The sequence below is a fragment of the Neltuma alba genome, unplaced genomic scaffold (genome assembly GCF_004799145.2).
Source record: "Neltuma alba isolate B1F8T4 unplaced genomic scaffold, ASM479914v2 tig00006061_pilon, whole genome shotgun sequence".
NCBI classification, from domain to species: Eukaryota; Viridiplantae; Streptophyta; class Magnoliopsida; order Fabales; family Fabaceae; genus Neltuma; species Neltuma alba.
This window is the reverse complement of record NW_021634335.1, coordinates 36523-58388: the sequence shown is the minus strand read 5'-3', so window position 1 is coordinate 58388 and position 21866 is coordinate 36523. Positions and strand designations below refer to the sequence as shown.

Here is a 21866-nt window from a genome sequence, read left to right as displayed (position 1 = left end):
TCCTTTGTACGCTGTCACTGATGTGGTGTTGATGATACAGCTTCCCTCCTCATGTGCTTCAACGCATGCCTACACCCAAAAATTCTCGATTCAATTCTTTCAGAACATTAACTGAAATTAGATATAATATATATATATATATATATATATATAACATTCCACGTGACATGACCTGGCCATGAAGAAGTAGGCGAAGATATTGATTCTAAAACACCTCTCCAGCCTCTTCTCATCGATTTCTTCCACTGATCCGGCCTCGTACTGCTCCGCCGCATTGTTGATCAAGATGTCGATCCTGCCATGCCTGTTCACAACGTCGTCCACAACTTTCTTGCAATTCTCATCGTAACCCAAGTCAGCCGGAATGGCCATAGGCTCCTTGGCGTCCGAAGTCTTAGCTTTGTTGATCATTTCAAGCGTGTCCTTTGCGTCCTTGTCCTCCTGTCCCTTCACATACGTGAAGGCCACAGTGGCTCCTTCTAAGGCAAAACAAGTTGCACACGGCTCTTCCTATCCCGGAGTCACCGCCGGTAATCAGAGCTATCTTCCCCTGAGAACCAACATATATAACCAATTAGCGTTACCTGCTCCAGGAGAAATTCCTACAAATTTGCGATTCTCAAGAAAAATATGCATGCATAGAGACAGATACTTCAAGCTTGTTAGATGGCTTGTAATCGGGGCTTGTGAACTGAGGCACAGGCTCCATGGCATGTTCTTTTCCAGGCTGGGTTTCTTGCTTTTGTGGGGGGAATTTCTGTCCACCGGAAGCCATTCTGACGCACCGGCGTTTGGGAACAGAGGGGGGGATCTTCCGGGATGAGGAGAGATGCAGCAGGAAAGCGGGTTTTCAACCTGGTTTCGGAGAAAGGAAGGAGAAGAACTCTGACAGCTAGAGATCTTGAAGAAGAGAAAAGGCGCGAGGAAACGTAAATGCAGGTGAAGAGTGGGGCGGATGCCACTGCAAGTGCAAGCCCCCGCCGATCGAACGACTTATGAAGTGGATTTGAGAAATGCCACGTGGCGATACGTGGCGGAAGGAGGGCGTCCAGGTGTCGCCTTGATCGCATGCAGAAGAGACGTCGCTCCAAAGGAGTAGTGTCGACCAACTTTGCACCGAACCCGCTAAATGTCAGATGGTTGCCTTTGTCCCCTCCAATCACGATCTGGAAACCTTCTCTGACATGACGGTTTGACCTGCCCTGATGATACGGAAATTACATCAGATTCCTAATAAAAGAGTTACTTCCGTTTCTCGTGATAATTGTGTTTTTCGCCTAAATTTTGTTTGATGTTAGTGCTATTTTTTCATGACATGCCAGACAAAACTGATCGGATTCGTTCTCATTCTCAAATCTCAATTTCGTTTCCTTGAAATTCAATCTTTCTTAACAAGCATGACAAAGGACGAAGAAAACCAATAACAGTCCCTTCGCAATCAGAGATCGGTAACATATTTCTAGTTTCTAACAATTATATGCTCTTTCTAGATTGCCTCCACTCGTATGTTGACTTTTGTTTTATTTCTAGATATAAAATCCTAAACAATTTTATCTCTATATTTATCTATTTTTTTCAGGCTAGTATTTATAATAATGATAGTTTTAACTTGGCAAGAATATTTTAAAAAATTCAACACCTAATTATTATAAATAATTAGCTTAACTTATTTTCTTAATATATTCAAATTAGTCAACTAATTCTTATATTAAATACCCGAGTTAGTATTATATATAAAAAGGTTAAAGTATGCCCAATACCCCGAACTATTTTTTAGGTGCGTCTAATATCCTAAAATAATTTTTGGTGTACCCAGTATCATAAACTAATTAAAACGGTATATCAATATTCCATGCCAACAGAATCATTTTGTTTGACCATTAGTCCCATGAGTCAGCTCAATGTTGACCCCCTTTCTCTCTCCTCATTCCCGAAGTTGACCCTTCGAGATTCCATGACTACATCTTCTCCATACTCCAACGCTCCTCCTCTTATACCGCAACATTGACTTCCATTTCATCTCTGTCACCTGCAGGCCTTCCTCCTTCTCCATCCTCAACCACCACTCTCTCCACTTCCTTCCCTTGCCTTTGTTTTCGAATCTACCCCTTCAATCCTACCTCCGTCTCCAGTCTCATCTCCTCCTCCATACACTCTGCAATGGACTGCCCTCTCAACTACATCGCAAAGCCATCTACCTCGACTCAGACTTGGTCCTCATTGATGACATCATCAAGCTCATCGCAACGCCCCTCGGCTTTAGTTCGGTCCTCCTCACCACGTCGAAAACTGCAACACTAATTTAACCGCTTACTTCACACCATCGTTCTGGTTGGAACCCGTCTCGTCGCTCATGCTTTGTTGGTCAGAGGGGTTGTTATTCGACACGGGCGGATGGAATCGATTTGAGTCAGCGGGGGGAGGGGGGATTACACGAGGAAGATTGAGTGATGGAGTTGCAGAAAAGTATGATCTACGAGCTGGGATTATTGCCACCATGTTCGCGATAAACATGGTTCTGGTATAACGGATTGAGAATGAAGATAGAGAGGGGGTCAACTTTGAGCTTGGTCATGGGTTAACAGTCAAACAAGACATTTCTATTAATCCGGGATATGAGTGCATCGTTTTAATTATTTTAGAACACTGGGTGAACTAAAAATTATTTTAGAATATTGGATATACCAAAAAAAATAGTATGTGATGCTAAGTGTACTTTAACGTTATATGAGACTCATTTCAACTTACAACGTAGCATTTATATTGCAATGTATCACAAAAAGATACTTCGGTCAATTTATCTAAAAATATTCAAAAAAAAGAGAACCCAATCAAGGTAATTTTTGAGAATATAATAATAATAGCATCACTTTTAGGGGGGAAAAATACAACTGTCGATTAATTTTAACTCTTCACCTTATTGATTCAGCAGGTCCAAGGACTAGATGAAGTAACAATTAATATCTTTCCCCTCAAGATTCCTTTTTTTGGGAATAAAAACTAAATACTGTTTAATAGAAAGCAACGCAAAAAAAAAAGAAAAAAGAAAAATCTCTCCCAAGATTTAAGATCGCGGTCCCAGTAATTAGTAACAGTTTAAGAGGGACATTTTCTGGGTTGGCCTTGTATCGATGCAAATTTGCGCTGTTTACGAGGGGAAGCTTCCTCTCATTCTTTTCTATCCTTTCTTTTCTCTTCGTTATTATCGTTGGATCGAAGTTTTAAGTTTTAGCATTTTATAAATTATAATTTTACATAAAAATTATCATTAAGTTTAAATGGTTGAAATTTAATTTAAATAATTCTCGACTTATAAAATAAATTTAAATTGTAATATTTAAATTTAACTTGAACGATTTATCATTTAATTTTTTGTAAATTGTATAGAGTAAATTTTAACAATTTGCAATACATTTTTTCCCCAAACGTTAGAGGAAAAAGAAAAGTCCTTTCAAATCAGTCATCACAATATTATTATTTACAAAATTTTATCTAAGAAAGCTAATTCATTAAGTCTGTTTTAAAATGTAATTTTTTTTAATTTTATTAATTCGGCATAGCCAACAGTGTTACTCTTCTAATCCTATTTATAAGTCACTTCTAATATGTTTTACACAGATAAAAAAATTAAATTTTATTAATTTTCATTTAAAATTTAAAAACTTTTAATTTTATTTCTATTTAATATATTATGTTTTATATAAATAAAATCAATATAATAAAAATAAAAAATAAAATTTAGATATCTATATAAATTTTTTTAAAAATACCCCGTAAATACAACTCAAAAAACTCTTCTGTCTTGTAATGGAACGAAAATGCTATAAAACCCTAACATATTTAGGAGGCTGTCTGGTAAAAAGGAACGGTCCCATTGCATTAATTGCTGACATATTTTGCTTCCCTTCCAACGCTGGCCCTTTCATGGGCACGGGCACTGTCAAAAGACTACTACGTGTCTACGCATCGTTACTCTGTAATTCTATTGAACTGGAAAGTCTTGACCTCACTATCACCTTTTTTCTTAAGCTTTGTTAGTCTTATTCATAACATAAAAAGTTAGTGTTATTATTATATTATAATATATCGCGAAACGTGGGCAGTTACCCCTTGCTTCCTTATAAATTCGATTGATGTGCGCTCCCGCCTTTCTGCCTGCCTGTGCTGCAACACAGAAAGAGGACGCGCTGCGGCATTCTTTGTCTGGGTCTACCTTCTTTTTTCTCTCGTACTTTCGATGGATGCTCACTCCCCTTCCTGGTCTGGCCTTCGCACTGACTTGCTCCTTAGCATGGCAAATCGCCTTGATTCTCGCATTGATCGTCTCTGCTTCCGTGTCATTTGCTATCCATGGCGCTCTGTTCTCCCTCCACCGTCCCGGGGGTCCGCTTCTCCCTCTCCACCTTTCAAGCTTCCCTTCCCAATGGGTCCCAACCTTCATCTGAATCCCATACGTCGTGGTTACTTCAACCTGACTCACTCCACTGTCTACTGCCTTCAATCCCTCAAGAGAATTTCAGACGCTTCGAAGACTACCGAGTGCTGGTTCATCAAGGTTGAGGAGACCAAAGAGCCTGGCAACTTTTGCCTCACGGATCCTCTCTCTTGGTTTGATTCTAAGAATCTGTTTCCACCTTTTCATAAAACATTGAGGGGTGTTTGGAGTATTTTTTCGTAAGATGAGACAAACTTCTTCACATGTTTATTTTGTATACTGTAAAAATACTTTTAAAATCATGATTTTAATTCCATCTAAACACCTCTTGAATCTACTTGATTATAGGGTTTCTGAGATAACTAAGGTTTATGATCTTCAATTTGTGGGAAATAATAAAATACCTGAACTAGACCTTCCTGAGAGTTTTTCTGTCCGCGCTATGAGAGTAGCTGTGTGTTCTGAGTGTCCTGCTTCTGCCGTTATGGCCATTCACACTGCTGGCCAATTGAGTATTTGGAGAAAGGGTGATAAGAAGTGGATTTGTATAAGCGATGGCGGAGACGGCACTTGTTATGATGACGTTGCTTACCACAATGGAAAATTTTATGCTGTGGATACCGACGGCTTAACTATTTCAATAGATGTGTCATTGAATACTGCACAAGTTGTCCCAGCAAATGCCTCGTTCTGGTTCTAATAGATATGTTCCTCTCCAAAAGTACTTGCTGAGTTCTCCTGACGATTTATTCCTCCTAGATAGGCACTTCGATTCTGAGCATAGAGTTCTTGCGGGTCTTGATTATGATTCCGACAAGGATATTCTCCCCACTTATTTTCATGTTTATAAGTTGATTGAGGATAAACGCAAATGGGTTCCGGTGAAAAGCTTAGGAGATAGAGCTATATTTGTTGGTGAGGATTGCGCTTTCTCTGTCTCAGCTCAAGAATTTCGTGGATGCAAGAAGAATTGCATTTACTTTAACGAACGTGACTTCTTGTGTGGTGATCTTCGTCAACATTGTCCGGGCGGTGCTGCTGCATTGTTTGACATGGGGGAACGTTCTGCTAAGATGCTTTCCGGAGTATCTATCTATTCTGGACTTTTCTGGCCTCCGTCCTGTTGGTACGTTTATTGCTAAGATGCTCCACTTTTGTAACGCTTTGAATTTGAGACTTGCAATTATACGAGTCTGCGTGGGTGTGTCTGACCCAATTGTTTATGTTGTCTTTTCCATGAATATTGGAAATGATTAATACTCTACTTGTTTCTTGAATGGGTTGCAGAGGTGAGGAAGCTCTTGTGATTGTTTGGCATTTTGGAAGACGCTGAATGGGTTGCATGGTGGCAGCAGACGCGTCCGTTTTGGTTTGAATTAACGATTAACGAAGACATTTGTTCTTGTGATATTGCGCATACCGTGTATGTTGTTCCGTAGGTACTGTTGCTTTTATGATGGTGTTTTGGGGGATGAACTCTTATGGCACGTATGTTATCATTTCAGAGTTATAACTTCATCGAGTACTCCTAATCTCTATGGTTTATGCGTGTTTTTAACTTTGTACTCTCACCTCTTGCATTTTTTAGTGAAGCTTAATTAGGTTTCAAAGCACGGTATTTGCCTGATTCTTGTATTTTGGTCACTATGTTCGTATGGTTGGGATTGAATGAAGCCACGGGAAAGGCACAATATTGCTGTTTTGTGTTGAACTTCTGACGTCTTGCCACGGTGTCCATATTTTCAATATATTGCGGTCCTAGTAGGAATGGATAAGCAGAGCGGTCCCATCGCATGGCTGGGATATGGTTTCGTTTCCAACGCTCCCTCCTCCATGGGCGGCTGTTTCCGGCTTGTCCAAGGACTACTCATCATTAATCTCTAGCTCAATTGAAACTGGAAACTGGAAAGTCTTCACATGACTATCCCCGTCTGTTTAGCTTTGTTCGTATCCTCAACAAAAAATAGCATTAAAAAAGCCCACTAAAATTAAAATTAAATGACATGTGAAGAGTATTTTGAATTAGACTTCGCTTCAAAAAATAAAGCTTATATGTCAAACTGCAGAAGTGTTTAATATAACTGATTTTCCTTTTTTTTTTTCTGGGAGACGTAGGTGGTTAATAAATATCAAAACCTGGTCTCCACTTAAAACTGATAATATTGGTTGAACCCCGGGTCTAACCCGCCAAAAATAGCATGTTAGGGTTGACCAAAAGCCAACCCGCTAGTAAACAAGTCCTTTTAACTCGCACTACTAGGCCCGCAACCCGTTGTGAGCTAGCCTACATTTTTAAATTTTTTAATTATTATAATTATATTATTATATATTATATCCTATCTAAAAAATTAAAAAAACTTAATAATTTATTTAGTGCTTTTAATCAAATCTTTTAAGAAAAACAAAAAATTTATTATTATTTTTAAACATTGTATAAAAAAATTAAAAAGTAAAAAAATGTTAACGAGTTGTTTTTATGGGTTAGAGTTAACTAAAAACCAACACATCTTCAAAGGAGCTTTTTTAATCTGACCCGTCACTGACCAATCATAGGACTCATATTACCAGTCCTATCTCCACTTGCTTCCTTACGGGTCATAAATTCGATCGATGTGCATTTCCCGCCTTTCTGCTGGTGCTGCAACGGGTTCCCATTTGGTGCTCATCAGGTGATGAGCACCCAATGCTCATCACCTGATGAGCAATCTGGACCGTCCAGATTTAATGTGGACGGTTCAGATTTAATATTATTAAATAATTATTTTAAAATAGAAAAAATTATATTTTTAAAAAATAATAGTTATGAGATTATCTTTATTTTTTATCTTATACCTATTAAGATGGGTGATGTGATGAGCACCCAATACAAATCCGTGCTGCAACGTCAACAAGAGCACGCACTTGGTCGCTAGTCGGCCTTGGTTCCTTTCTGTTTCGGGTCGCTCCTTACTTGTGTTCTCCATGGATGCCCACTTCCCTTCGTGGTCTGGTCTTCGCAGTGATTTGCTCCTTAACATCGCAAATCGCCTTGGTTCTCGAATCGATCGTCTCTGCTTCTGTGCCGTTTGCCATTCCTGGCTCTCCGTTCTGCCTCCGCCGTCCGGTAGGTCCGCTTCTCCCTCTTCATCGATTAAGCTTCCCTCCCCCAGTGGGTCCCGAACCTCATCCCCAGGCTTCGTGGTTACTTCAACTTGGTTCACTCCACTGTCTACTGCCTTCAACCCCTCAAGAAAATTTCAGATGGTTGGAAAACTACCAAGTGCTGGCTCATCAACATTCAGGAGACCAAGAAGCCTGGCAAGATTCGCCTCACAGATCCTCTCTCTGGGTTTCAATCTAAGAATCTGTCTTCACGTCTTCTACAACATTGAATCTACTTGATTATAGGGTTTCTGAGATAACTAAGGTTTATGATCTTCAATTTGTGGGTAATAGTCGAATATCTGACTTCGATTTTCCTAAAGTCCACGCCAGGAAAGTGGCTGTGTGTTCTGCGGGTGCTGCTTTTGCGGTTATGGCGATTCTCTCTGGCCAGTTGATTATCTGGAGAAAGGGTGATGAGAAATGGATTCCAATAAGCAATGGCCGGCATGGCGCTCGTTATAATGATGTTGTTTACCACAACGGGAAATTTTACGCCGCGGATGACTCCGGCCGGCTTAACTATTTCAGTAGATTTGTCATTGAATATTGCGCTAGTTACCTCGGTAATGTCTCGTTCTGGTTATAATAATAGACTTGTTGCTGCATTAAGGTGCTTGCTGAGTTCTCTTGGCGATTTATTCCTCCTAGAAAGCGACTTCGATCCTGTGCGTTTATTTCTTGCGGGCTATCATCCTGATTTGGCAATCTTACAAGTCTGTGTGGGTGTGCCTGATATCATTGTATTAATGTTGTCTTTTCCACGAACATTTGAAATAATTAAGAATTAATTTGTTTCTTGAATGGATTGAAGAGGTGAGCAAGCTGTTGTGACTGTTGTGGCAGACGCGTCCGTTTCTGTTTAAATTAACAAAGATGTTTGTTCATTATGTGATGCTGTGGTTGTGCATACTATGGTGTTTTTGGGGATGCCTGACATGTGAGCATGTTGAATTTAGACTTATAAATTATTCTAATTCTCGTAAGCTCTATACTTAGCTTTATGCGTGCAAGCTGGCCTTCCTTACAGCCTGTTGCGCTATATCATGTTTTAACTTTGTGCGCTCACATATCTTGTATTGACTTTTGGTGTTTGCTTTTGAATTTTCATTGAAGGTCAGGTCGCAAAGCAATGTTTGCCTGATTTTCGTATTTTTTTTCCCGTATTCATCTGAGAAGCCATTTATAAGTCAAATTTAACTGTTTAGTGTCTCCAAGTGAAACTTTTAAATTTATAAGTCAAACTTATGAATATTAAATTCTTTAAGATCTATTAGTAGTTCATAAAATTTAGAAAATTCCGGTAAAATAAAATAAAATATAGAAAATTCGCTTGTGTTTTGATTGTTTAAGTTGAGACCTGTAAGTGATTCTTTTTTAGATTAGGTTGATATGCTTTTTTGAACAACTCATTTTTTATATATAAATAATTGAAATGAAAGAACATTGTTAATTATTATATTTCTCATATTTTGTATTTTGTTCACATATCCCGCTTCATTGAATGAGATAAAAAACCTAACTGTTGAGAGAAGCGGGCTCCACCACAATGATAGTATTAACTTGTCAAGAGACCTAAGCGAAAATGACGAGTAATAATAGATAGAGGCCGACGGATATTAGAGCCAGAGAAATGCGGCTAGTTTCAATCCATGTGGGCTTATCCACCATGGCCTTAAACAAGTATGAGTTCATTTGATTACATTGCTTGATTACGTGGACTACTTAAAAAATTGGTCCAACTCCCTTAAAAACAGATTTTTATATTTAATATTAACTCTTCAAAACTTAATATAATTAAATTTTGGGGAAAACGCATTCATTAAACAAATCCATAACCACAAAAGTTCCTATCCTCTTCTCTCGCATCATCCACCATCTTCCTCAGTTGACAGCTGTCGCCATCAATTGTAGAGCATTTCAATTTTTTTTCCCAATCTTAAATGTGAAAAATTAATTTGTTAGCAAGATGTGCAAATAAAATTAGGTAATAGTCACGATAAATAGTTTTACTATATTTCACTCAAAAAAAAAAAATAGTTTTACTATAGGACCAAAGGCGTAAGCTGTCAACATTTTACAGGCTCGTCACTTTTATAACCAAAAAAAAAAAAGGAAAAAAAACCGAACAGGTACAGAAATAGTACTTCACAAGACAAAGTATGTCTCCCTGAGCTACAGAAAGGTCAACCTCACCAGTCACCAACCAGGTTACTCTAGCAAGTAGCGACCCTTTTAACCCCAGTTCCTGGGAGATCTGAGCACTAATATCCATATATCGTGCTTCTGTGAGTGTTTGTTTTTCAGGCCATATATGTGCTTTCTAACTTGAAGGTTAAAAGAAAAAAGCAGTCTTACTCAAATTTTGGCTCCACTCCATGCGAAGCAGAGTTTCATATACAACTTCTGCTGTTACAGACTTACAGAAGGTTGAAGAACTAGCCGCCAACTACCTGTTGTGTAAGGGATCAGGAGAAGAGGGCACTTCTCTTTCAACGTTCGCGAAAGAGCTTCCATCTTTGTCACTGCTAAAGCTTCTCTTCCATGCTTGAAATTTGAGCCTATATTCCAATTCCTCTTTTACGTGTCGACCTTCCAAGACCTTGTGATTTAAACCTGAAAGAGTTAATAATATCAATAAAAAAACACTCCATTTGACCCCCGCAAACCCGCATGGCTTCCCTGCGTCTTTAAACATAAGCCTTCCTCCGTCTTTCACGTTATTTGGCGCAGAGATGGAAACCAGAAATCTCAGAGATGGTATGACACACACACACACACCATAAGAGAGAGAGAGAGAGGGGAAGAGGAAGAGAAAGGGGCAGAGACTAGAGTTAAAGTATTTGAGGTTGGAAATGTTTGTTAGATGGTCAGATTGAGGCGTATTTAATATGTGGGGTTTGGAGTTGTCCCCCGTCTCATACTCTAATTTCTAAATCCGTGGCCTTATTCATCATGACGAGCAGTCAAGCTCGTATTAGTATATATCAGTTAACAGTAAAATCAAGACTGTTCTCGTGGAAACAGAGCTCATGTTCAGAAAAGCACACGAGCATAACTATAGCGTAGCGTGAAGCCCTGTCTTCAAGGAAGTAGACGCCCTAATCCACTCCCTAACTATCTGATCTTTAATTTTTCATTTTATTTTATACAAGTAGCAGCACGGCGATTTGAATTTAGTGAATCACTGAACAACATTATTGTTATATTACACCTGGTAACTTTCCCAAACTAACAGCTGAACCGTCAAACCTTAGCCGACAATATCCCAGAAAAACACGGTTCATGTTTGACCATTTCGGAAACCACCAGCTGACATCGTTGATTTTAATGGTTAATTCACAAATATTAAGGGACGGTTTAGAGCTTAAGTGTGCGTATTGATGATGAAATGCGGACTATAACCAGTGTCAGCTTTATTCATTGGGTATTGGCACTACATTAGTCAAATAAACGACTTCATAAGTCCAACCTTCAACCTAATCCTTGCCTATCACACTGACCTAATTTCGTGATCAAGACTTGACTCTTCCTTCACGTGTTTTTGCTTCAAATCTAAAATGGTACCGTCTCCATAATCTGTCGGTGCAGTTTTCGGCTTTTCGGAGGTCCAATGAAACTTTTATGACGGGAAAACTAATTTTCCGATTTGATGTGAAAACTTATCTTCCACAAAATGCAGTTGGACCAAACAAAATGTTATTTTTCACTAAAGAAATATGATTTGATGAATACATCATTTCATAAGGCAATTTTTCGAAATCTTAAATTAAATAATTTTGATTTAAGACATTTAGGTCATTGGTACCCTGCCAATACGTTTTCTAAGACTAGTAGTACTCGATTTATTATTATTATTTTATAATATTCGTATAATACGATATAAATATCTCACAAAACTAGGCTGTTTGCCTTTGGGAGAAACAACAATAAAGGGCATATTTTAACTTGTGTGTTGTTGGCCTTAGCTTTCTAGTAATGCCTCCGTAATGGGGAGTTTGTTTCTTCCTTTGGACTAGCTTGTGGCGGGTTTTTCATTCTGTAATGTCACAGCGTTGGGATTTGCTGAACCTCTACCTTAGCTCAAGCAGTCGCGTCAGATCTATGTTACTTAAAATAAATTGACCTGGTGACTTGTGATGGGAAGCTTCATTCAATTTAATTTATTGCTACGAAGCAGTGTGTTTTGGTCCCTATTCTTATTATTAGTTTTGTAACAACAGTCGTCTGTGATTTGTAAAACAGCGAAATCTAATGGGTGCCATTTATACAATATAACAATACTTACATTAATTTTTTTATAGTCATTGTGTTGAGTTCTCCTATTACATATGATGACAATATGTCATTTTTAAAATATTAATATTTAATAATATTTAATTATAAACTCATGAAATTTACAAAAATGAAAAAAAAAACATATGATTTAAGAACTTGATAAAGTAGATGTAAACAAATTTTTTTCCTCTAAAATATCTGCTTAACTATGCTCCCTGAAGTTACCAACGGATGCCAAAATAACTATTAAATAAAAACAAGAATTGGCTTATAAATGACCGAATGAAATTTGAATTGCATTTCTTTTTTGGGACTTGACTCTGAGAATTGTTATTTACTCAACAGTCAAGGTAGGCAATCTAGCAATGTCTGAGTACCACCTTCCAACTAGAATGTATTTTCATTTTCCAATCAGATGTAATAGTTTTTCAGTTTAAACTTGCATAGTCAGTCACAAAAATTGGTCTCGTGTTACCACTCGGTCAGCCCTTCGGGCCTCCCGCCTTCAGCCACCGTTTTTTCCCCCGGGGAGTAACTCTGGTTAGTGGTTTACTTCTTTCTTACAAAAAATCAAAAGCAGCACTAGCAACATTTCATGAAGGTCTATCAACGATGGGCGCCGCCGTCTATTAACGGCCATCCAACTAAAATTTGCTATAATGGTCATTCCTCATAAAAGAGGCAACAAGAATCGTCCGAGCACATATATACCTTATCTTGCCACAAATGAAAGAATACATGAGAGGTTTGATCTGTGAATTAGATTTCAACTACATAGTATCAATGAAGATCAAAACGGCAAAAACATTTCTCTTTCTTTCCTTTATCTTTACTTTAATCGCCCCAGTTCCTCTCAAACTGATACTGTGAAGAGGTAAAACTTTAGGACAACTGCAAGAGCAAGCTGCAATATAAAGATGCCAGCTACTATGAAGAACCACCTTTCACCTGCAGACATGATATGGGCACGAAGGTTGAGTGCCACGAATGATGCTGACATGAACCCAGCCACCCCTGCAATCACCCATCTGAATATGTCCAATGGCACAACTGACATGCACTGCACGAAACAAAAGTGGAGGGGCTAAGGATGAAAATAACATAGCTTGTACGATCTCAGAAAACGGAGAAAGTTTGAGGAGCAGCAACTCACCAGGGCCGGAATGAAGACAAACAGGGAGTATCCATATAGACAGAAGAGTTGGACAAGTCCCGCTGGTGCAGAGAAGTATTTGAGGATCACATACAAACAAAGAGGAACGATAATGACATAGCCATAAAACAGACCAGCGGACCAAGTCACCAGGTTTATGTCATAATTCCATTGCTCCTTCTTCAGCTTGTGTGCCACATACGTGACAAAGGTGCCAATTGAGGCTGCTACAAATATTAATGTGGTGCATATCCAAAATGGTCCATATCTGTGAATATTTATAGCAAAATAAAAATTGCAAGCTACTAATCAGAAGAATAAACCAAACAGAGCCTAAGGAATCAGGCCAGAGACCAGTGCTTCAATCATATTAAGGCATGAAACAAAGGCTACACATTATTGAATAAAGCACCGGCTCATTTAGGGTATAAATAAATGTGACTGGCCGTAGTAAGATGGATAAGTCTACTGTTCACAAAGTCATCTATTCAACTAATGACCACAGAACAATGCTGGAAAACACAAGAACAATCACACAAATTGCAAAAGACACAGTCATTAAAGGAAACTCTAGGTCTTTATTCGTGATACAACTCATCACATGTTATTAAAAACACTTGTTTCAGAAATATACTTCAAAAGCAAGTACCCATGATCTAAAACGCTACACAAAGATAAGACCTCAAAAAGCAAAGCAGTAAATAACACACCCATATCTAGAACAAAGCTGGAAAAAGAAAACTGAATCATGGCACGCACGTACGATAGGTTTCCATCCATTTCTTATATGTGACTTTTGATAACACGATATTATAACATTTATGTTCACTGCAAAATCAAAGCCTTGAATCTAGAAAAGTAATCAATAAAGAGGGTCAAAACTATAGCACCAGTATTTTTTATCAATAAATTAAAGGAGATGCGAAACAATCGACATACAAATCAGGGCTGCTAGCAGTTTTTTCATTGAAAGTTCCTCTGAATGGAAAGAGTGAGTCTTTAATCCTCTCTAGAACATCCACAGTGTCAACATCAAAATATGGTTTGTAAGCAGCAATAGTGAACGTCCGAAACCAACCGCTCTGCTGTGCTTCCTCAGAACCAGATGTAGGTTTCGAAAATGTATCTGCATAAAAAGAGCAAAAGAAAAAACATTACACAAAACAATGCCAATCTGGACACATTCACACCTGCTCAAGCTTGGATCATCGAAAGAAGAAGAAAGATGATGCAACAGCTAAACGCAATGACTAACCAGCTGATAGTTTGTTCAATAAAAATGGAGAAACAACTGGGTATTGATAATAACAGGATTTTCATGGACTCTTTCAAGTATACAATGTTCTTGCAAATAGTTATAAATTAACATTTATCATAATTAAATAGAAACAAAAGAATCAGGAAAATTAAAACTAGAACATACCATCAGCATCTCGAGGCGGCCTGGACGCGCCAGTTATCTTCCCTTGAGCTTCAGACGGCGGAAATGTCTGGAGATCTGAATCTGAAGTAATAATTTTTTGTCGGATGTAATAAAATCAAATCCCAATGATGAAGATCAAAATTAAAGGCTAGCAAAGACTATACCAATCAAGTAACATGATATTGAAACAAACCCGAGAGGAGCTAGTCTTGCAAGGTTAACTAACTAGGTTTTAGCTAAGGTATTGCTAAAATAGTCTGATATGATGACTCTAACATTACTGCAGAAATGTAGGTGATAGTTAGGCATCACCATTCAGAGATCAGGAGTTTCAAGGAATTCCGACTACGTAAACCGGTATATACGCCTCCCTGACACCTCCACGGCAAGGAAAGCCAATAGGTATAAATTGGGAGGGAAATTTAAGAGAGCAACAGTTGTACCTGCGAACTTGACGGAGACATGCCCTTGATCTGGAACTGCCTGCGATGTTAAACCCGGATTTCAGAGTGAGATCTAGAACCCAAACAGTCACGGGAATTGGGAAATTAAAAAAATTGTAATAAAATGGAAGATGTACTCACAGGCACGGATCCAGGAACCTTTTGATTATCGATGGCCGTATAGTTTCCGGACATCATCTTTGGAAATCTTGCTTCGTCCCGTTCCTCCTCTACCTTCTGCTCCCCCGGATCGTTCTTACGTCAATCCCCGCGTTTATTTTGTTTTTCTCTTGTCTTAACGACGGCTTTGTCATCCGTCTTGTTATATATTTTACTTTGGGATTTAGCATTTTATGCGGGCGCTGAAGCTAGTATTCCATCATTCACCTTCGGAGTATGAGCCGTGAGGAGCAAGAGACTTTAATGGGCCGATCTATGAAATGGCCCACTGGCCCCGTTTTACAACTCTGGGCCTGGTAATGTAAGGTGCGTTTTAGAGGAAATAAGTCTAAGAGGGAATGTACCCCCCCCAAAAAAAAAAAGAAAGGCTAAGGGGGAAAATTCTCAAACGAAAAAAAAAAAAAAGGAGTGAAAGAGGAAATAATGTGAGTTTGCAGGAATAAATTGAAATCTGAAAAATTAATTTAAGCATCAATGATTCAACAGAGATTGAATGGGTCAGGGAATTCTCGCTTCCCTTTTCCTTTTTCTAATTATATATATATAGAAATTAATAGGACGATGGGAAGATATGCAATATTAGTATTTTATTATTTGCATAAGGACGAGGAGACAACAGATATATAGATTTGATAAAAAAGAAGAAGAAGAAATGCGCATTTTATTTTATTTGGTTAAAAAGAAGAAGAGGAAGAACAAGTACCCAGAAGCAACGCATTATTTCATTAGAGCTATTGTTATTAATGCAAAAGCACGACTTTCCCTTCCCTTCTTTTGCATTTGAATATCGACTCCTCAATATCATTGTATTTTTCAGTCTCCCTGGCAACTTTAACAGCAAACGTCAAGCCCTCGCTTACCTGAGTTCATGTTTTTCAGTTCTTCCATGCTTTTCCTTTCTTTTTCTTTTTCTTTTTTTTTTGCCTGACCATTCTTTTCCGTTCTAAATAACTTCTTTACTTCATTTTCAACACACTTCTTTATTTTGCGTGCATCTTTACAAAACAGGACCTTCTTTCCTGTCAAGCAACAAAAAATTATTTCCCATCATTACATATCTTTTAGCACTGACGTACTATTCATCTCTTCAGCATTACCAATTAAAATAAATATCTATCCAACTATGGAAGAAGCTGCGAAGAAAATAATGGATTCAGGTCCCAAAAAAGAAGAAGAAGAAGAAGAAAATCATGGATTCACTGTTCTTAATGCTGTGACAGTTGTTTGGCTGGACTTCTCTCACCGAAGGTTGAGAGCCAGTGTCCCTTTCCCAAATAATTCTTCATTTGCGCGTTCACACGCAAATATAAACTCCCTCCAATATTATTAGAACCCCTTCTCAAGACAGAAAATACACTAGCGGCCGGTGATGTTAATGATTGTCCAACGGCTGATTGCAAAAAAAAACTATTTCGCCCAATCGATAATCCTTGCACGTTTTATACATCTGTGTAAGTTGTAACTACCTAAATTGAATAATATTATTAGATCCCTGTTTGGCTCGGCAGACGAATCGCAGCCGCACCTGGCCAAACCTATGTTTTCACGGACGACGCTGCGGTGGATTAAATTAGTATATTAGGTGAGGCATCGGTATTACATATTCATCCAACATTAACAAATAAAATATCTCTTGCAACCTAAACCCCTCGCCAATAATTCGCCCTTTTATTGTCGAAAATGTCGATTTGGCCCCCCTTTTTCAAGTTTTGACTTCTGATTAAATCACTTCAAATATCTCATCCTTTTAAGGCCAAATTTGGAAACTGAAAAAAAAAAAAAAAAAACTCTTATGTATTTTACAAGACAAAACTCCCCCCTATTTATGAGGTAGGATCCAAATTCACTTACCAATCCAAACAGGCTTTTAAGACTGATTAAAATAATTTGTCATCCAAATATACACATTACTTCGTTAAAATGCATACAAGAGTATGGTATTATTATTATTATTATTATTATTGCCAGAAAGCATTATGTTCTTACATATTTAACATTTATATAGTAAAATTACTTGTTAATTCAAACGGCGCCGACTAAGACTGTTTATGTAATACTCAAGTAGACAAGTTTCGCCTGAGCGCATATGTATTATATGGGTACGATATGATACTTGACTTTTATTTTTTGGCTAATGCGTTTTCGTCATTTCTTACCATCTATTTTCTCTCCCGCAACACTCTTCCTCTAGAAGAAACCGCGGAAGTGTCGCCTCACTCGCGGATCCCATTCTCGATTCTTGACGCGCGCGCGCGTAGACCTTCAACGTGACGCCATGCAAAACGTCTTTTTGGAAACTCATTAAAATATTGTAATTTTGTATGAATGCGTAATATCGCATCATAAGAGCCTTCTTTTGAATATTCATATCCTCGTCCTATAAACGAAAAAAGAGACCCTCTTTTCATATATCAACCCCATCATCACTCGGATGAAGTTGCAGTTGGAATTAGTTCATCAACTCTTACATGGCTTCTTCTAAGTCCTTACCTGCTCATCCTTCTTCTATGCAAATACCTTTTCTTATCTGTCTTCTTCTCATCTCCCTCATCCTCCTTCTCTCTGTCCTCTCAATCAAACCCCAGAAATACCCCCCTCCCCAATTCACCCATCGCTTACCTCGTCACGAAGAACAAGAAGAAATCACAGAACCTCCGGCTTGGTTCGATTTCGTAGCAAAACATCTTAAGACCGACAGCGTTAAGGTAGGTCTCGTTAACATCGATCAAAAACACGACGCTGGCCTATTACAACATCTGCCTCCGCCAGTAGAGACAGTTCCTGTCAGTTTTGACCACGTTGATGAGAACTTGAAATGGGCAGACTTTTTCCCCGAGTGGATAGATGAGGAACAGAAACGGGGCCCGCCGCGGTGCCCGAGAATGCCGATGCCAGAGACTCGCCGGGATCTGAACGTGGTGTTGGCCAGGGTTCCGTGTGGGAGGAAGAAGGAAGGAGTCAGAGACGTGTTTCGGTTACAAGTAAACTTGGTGGTGGCTAATCTGGCAGTGGAGAGTGGTTGGTTGAATGATGATTCTCATCAAACGGTGTTTGTTGTGTTCATTGGGAGATGTGGGCCCATGATTGAGATTTTCAGGTGCGATGATCTTGTAACGCATGAAGGCGAGTATTGGGTGTATAAGCCCCATCTGTGGAGGCTCAGGCAGCTAACGCTTATGCCTCCTGGTTCGTGCCAGATTGCTTCCAATTCTGCAGAAACAGGTACGCTCTTGTTTCTCTTTTTTATTAGAGTTCACGTTTTCCTCAAGTTTTGTCCCTTTCGTCTTTGCCGGTGGAATGATTGATTATGTGTTATGGGTTAATTATAAGGTATAAAGTCGTATCTTCATCATTGGTGGCTGAGGTACCAGATGCTGTACCGGAATATTTTAGGTGCTATCAATGATATTAAATCAGATAAATCGATGGCATCGTTGAAATTATAAATTAAGATATGTAATGCAATAATTATGGCATTGCCAGCGAAGGGATAATATTTATTACCAGCGGCGACTAATATTTTTCACATCACTCGGCCGCGCGTCCGTTTTCTGGGTTGGTTTTTTGGGTCAACAGTATTTGTTAACATTAAAAGCAAAACATTGATTCGTGATTGACGATGATGAGAAGGGTCAACATATAATTCAGATTTGCATCCTCTCATAATCCTTCTTTCTTATTTTCTTCTTAGAATCTTATCTTCACCGTCAGATCAAATAATAGATGCTTCAGATTTAATATTTTAATAAGTAGATATCCACCTTCTCTCTCCTGTTTATGTAATATTATAATGATAGTTTTATAAAGTACGAAATCTAAACCATTCATTATTTGATCCAACGATGGAGATCAAATACTGAGAAAAAAAAAGAGAAAGAAGAATTATGAGAAGATCCGACTCATCGGTTTCCTCTGAGGTGCATATACTCAGCCTCAGCGTTGAGAGAGATGCTAGCTGCTCTGAAATCGTCTCCGTATTCAGAAATTTAAGGATTAATGATTTTGTCAAGCAACTCATCAAAACAATAACTCTGGTCACAATTGACATCCTTTTGGTCATATCACGCATTCTTTGATTATATTCTTTTTTAGCAGGCATTTTTATGATGAATAGTTAGTACAATAAGGCATATAAGGAGTTTTCCGATTTGGCATTTTTTAACGTTCGTGTTTTTACCTTATAAAGCATGGGTTTATATACGGAAGGGTTTGAAATTTTCTTTTATTTTCATACAAAATTAATATACTAATTAACAGTCTCTTCCTACTTTCCATGAGAATGCTAAAAGCTCTGTAAAAAAGACGAGAGGGAACAAATTTCAAATTATGCAGTACTCTTTTATTTTTTTTCCGGTGAAAATCATACGATAATCTTTGTCAATATATATATAATACTACCTCCACTCTTAAATATAAGAACTAGTTAATTAATTTGAATAGATCAAGAAAATAAATTAAGTTAGTTGTTTGTTATAAATACGTGTTGTCTTTCCTAAAATATTTTTGCTAATTTAGTTTATTGGTTATAACTACTATTATTAGAAGAACTATTTAATTTGAAAAAAAGTGAATAAATATGAAAAATAAATTTTATATTTAGGACCAGAATAAAAGTCAAATGATGTCTTATATTAAGGATCGGTAGTAGTATCTTATTCGAATTCATGTAATGATTAATAGAACGCAGAACTCCTGGTGTATAATTATATATTACAACTTACTTTGCGTGTATAATTCAAACATCTGCATATGGTTTTCGAATCAACAGATAAATGTGTGAATTCCAGTACTTGATTTTTTCTTTTTTAAAAAAGAAGCTGCTTATTCGTCTTCTTTTCCGGCCAAAAGTCTTATTCTTCTCCTTCACTCAAAGATATACATATATACATATATAGAGAGAGAGAGAGATTCAACAGTGAGGTTTTTTTTTTTTTTTGCGTACAAATAGTGAGTTTTTTTTTTTGGGTAAAAAAATAGTGAGGTTTGTTGATCACGTATGCATGATTCCGGTGCAGGTAAAGAGGCGTGGAGGCCTTACATGTCCCAATCAGCCCCACTGAAAAGCAATAATTCTACGATACGGGCCCCGAGAGTAGCCTATGCCACAGTGCTTCACTCCTCGGAAGCTTATGTTTGTGGCGCCATAGCTTTAGCCCAAAGCGTCCTTCTCACCCTTAAAAACCACCCCCTTAGGGCCAACGCAGACTTAATCCTCCTTGCTGATAAATCAATCGGCCCCAAATCCACAAGAGGCCTCCAAGCCGCTGGCTGGAAGATCAAACGCATCGAACGCATCCTCAGCCCCTTCGCCAGGAAGAATTCATATAACCGATGGAATTACAGTAAGCTGCAACTATGGAAGCTCACGGAGTACGATAAAGTCATTTTCATTGATTCTGATCTCTTACTCTTGAAGAACATCCACGACTTCTCTTTTCACCCTCAACTCTCGGCCGCACCCAATGATTTTTCACTGTTCAATTCTGGGTTGATGATAATCGAACCGTCCGAGTGCATGTTCGAAGATCTGATGCAGAAGAGATTCAAAGTGGAATCGTACAACGGAGGCGACCAGGGATTTCTGAACGAGATATTCACGTGGTGGCACAGGCTGCCTTCGAAGCTGAATCATTTGAAGTTTCATGAGCGTCGAGGGAACTTGTATGAAGAGAAGGAGACAGAACTAGAGGGTGTTTATGCCATACATTATCTGGGTTTGAAGCCATGGCTGTGCTATAGAGATTATGATTGTAATTGGGATTTGAAGGATCACCAGATATTTGCGAGTGACTTGGCTCACAGGAAGTGGTGGCAGGTTTATGGAAAGATGCCCAAGGACTTGCAATCTTACTGTGGGCTCACCAAGAAGATGGACCAGAGATTGATGACGTGGAGGGGTAGAGCCAAGAATGCTAGTTTGGCCGGTGGCCGTTGGAAGATTAAGATCAGGGATCCAAGAAGGAAGCATTTTGTAGCATGAGGACGCTGCTACAATATTTGATTATTTCTGCTTTTGACGTTTCCTATTCATTAATTAATATAGTGACGTTAGTTTTTGCCTCAGGCCCATCGTATGTACCAATTCCATTGGACCAGTTATTGATCCTGCTCCGGTCAAAATTTTCCCCCTTTGCCTAGAGAGAGAGAGATATATATATGTATATTATTTATCACAAGATGTTTATTCGGTCAATTTCAGAAGTAAAATCATTGATATTTTCCGACAAAAATATCAAATTACTCTTCCAACTTAGAAGCACCCAACTCTTTCACGTGCAATCTCTTACCTTATAAAAAAAAAAATTAATTGTCCATTTTTGCGCAAAATAATTTATATAAGGACCATTAATTTTTTCTAAAAATAACTTATAAATAAGGCAAAAAAAATAATCAGCAATTCAGAATTGCATTAGAGGCATGACAATCGATTTTTTCACAATTACGATATCTACCATAAATTAATATTGATTTTTCTTGATTACATGGAGTTTAAAATATTCATAAATACAAATATTTGTTAGAAGTTTAATTGATTAATAATTAATAATTGATGTATGTCTAGTGATCTTCTAATCACGGGAACAAGTACAACGGTTTCATAGACAAACCCCGCATGCATCTCTAAAAATCTGTCTTAAGAGGAGCTGATGCATCCCACGATTTTTCCGCGCCCTCTCGGCTCTTGTTTCTTTTAACAAGCATGCTCGATTTTCTATTCTTAATAATTAATTATCGAGTGATCAACAGGGGCGTCTGCGGGATCCAAGACAGTAAGCCGCATTATTTACCCACTTGTTAAGAATATAACTCAAT

The 21866-nt window shown here is 38.2% G+C and overlaps 3 protein-coding genes and 1 pseudogene across 3 annotated transcripts; 2 read left to right on the top strand and 2 right to left on the bottom strand.

The window, feature by feature from the left end:
• Positions 1-3: 3 nt before the first annotated feature.
• On the bottom strand, positions 4-775 carry LOC114749490 (glucose and ribitol dehydrogenase-like; annotated as a pseudogene).
• A 3462-nt stretch (positions 776-4237) lies between these two features.
• Positions 4238-5577, top strand: LOC114749489 (F-box protein SKIP23-like). The gene is made up of 3 exons (XM_028937981.1): positions 4238-4608; positions 4784-5128; positions 5199-5577. Exons 1-3 carry the CDS (start codon positions 4238-4240, stop codon positions 5575-5577), a joined length of 1095 nt encoding a protein of 364 aa, XP_028793814.1.
• Positions 5578-12458: 6881 nt separating this feature from the next.
• Positions 12459-15143, bottom strand: LOC114749481 (protein YIPF1 homolog). Its single transcript, XM_028937975.1, has 6 exons — positions 15015-15143; positions 14874-14913; positions 14431-14511; positions 13947-14133; positions 13008-13275; positions 12459-12914 (listed from the first exon to the last, which is right to left on the bottom strand). Exons 1-6 carry the CDS (start codon positions 15069-15071, stop codon positions 12708-12710), a joined length of 840 nt encoding a protein of 279 aa, XP_028793808.1. The 5' UTR covers positions 15072-15143; the 3' UTR covers positions 12459-12707.
• Positions 15144-17505: 2362 nt separating this feature from the next.
• On the top strand, positions 17506-21231 carry LOC114749491 (putative UDP-glucuronate:xylan alpha-glucuronosyltransferase 4). The gene is made up of 2 exons (XM_028937982.1): positions 17506-18275; positions 20069-21231. The coding sequence occupies exons 1-2, from the start codon at positions 17522-17524 to the stop codon at positions 21031-21033; spliced, it is 1719 nt and encodes a 572-aa protein (XP_028793815.1). The 5' UTR covers positions 17506-17521; the 3' UTR covers positions 21034-21231.
• The last annotated feature ends 635 nt before the right edge of the window (positions 21232-21866 follow it).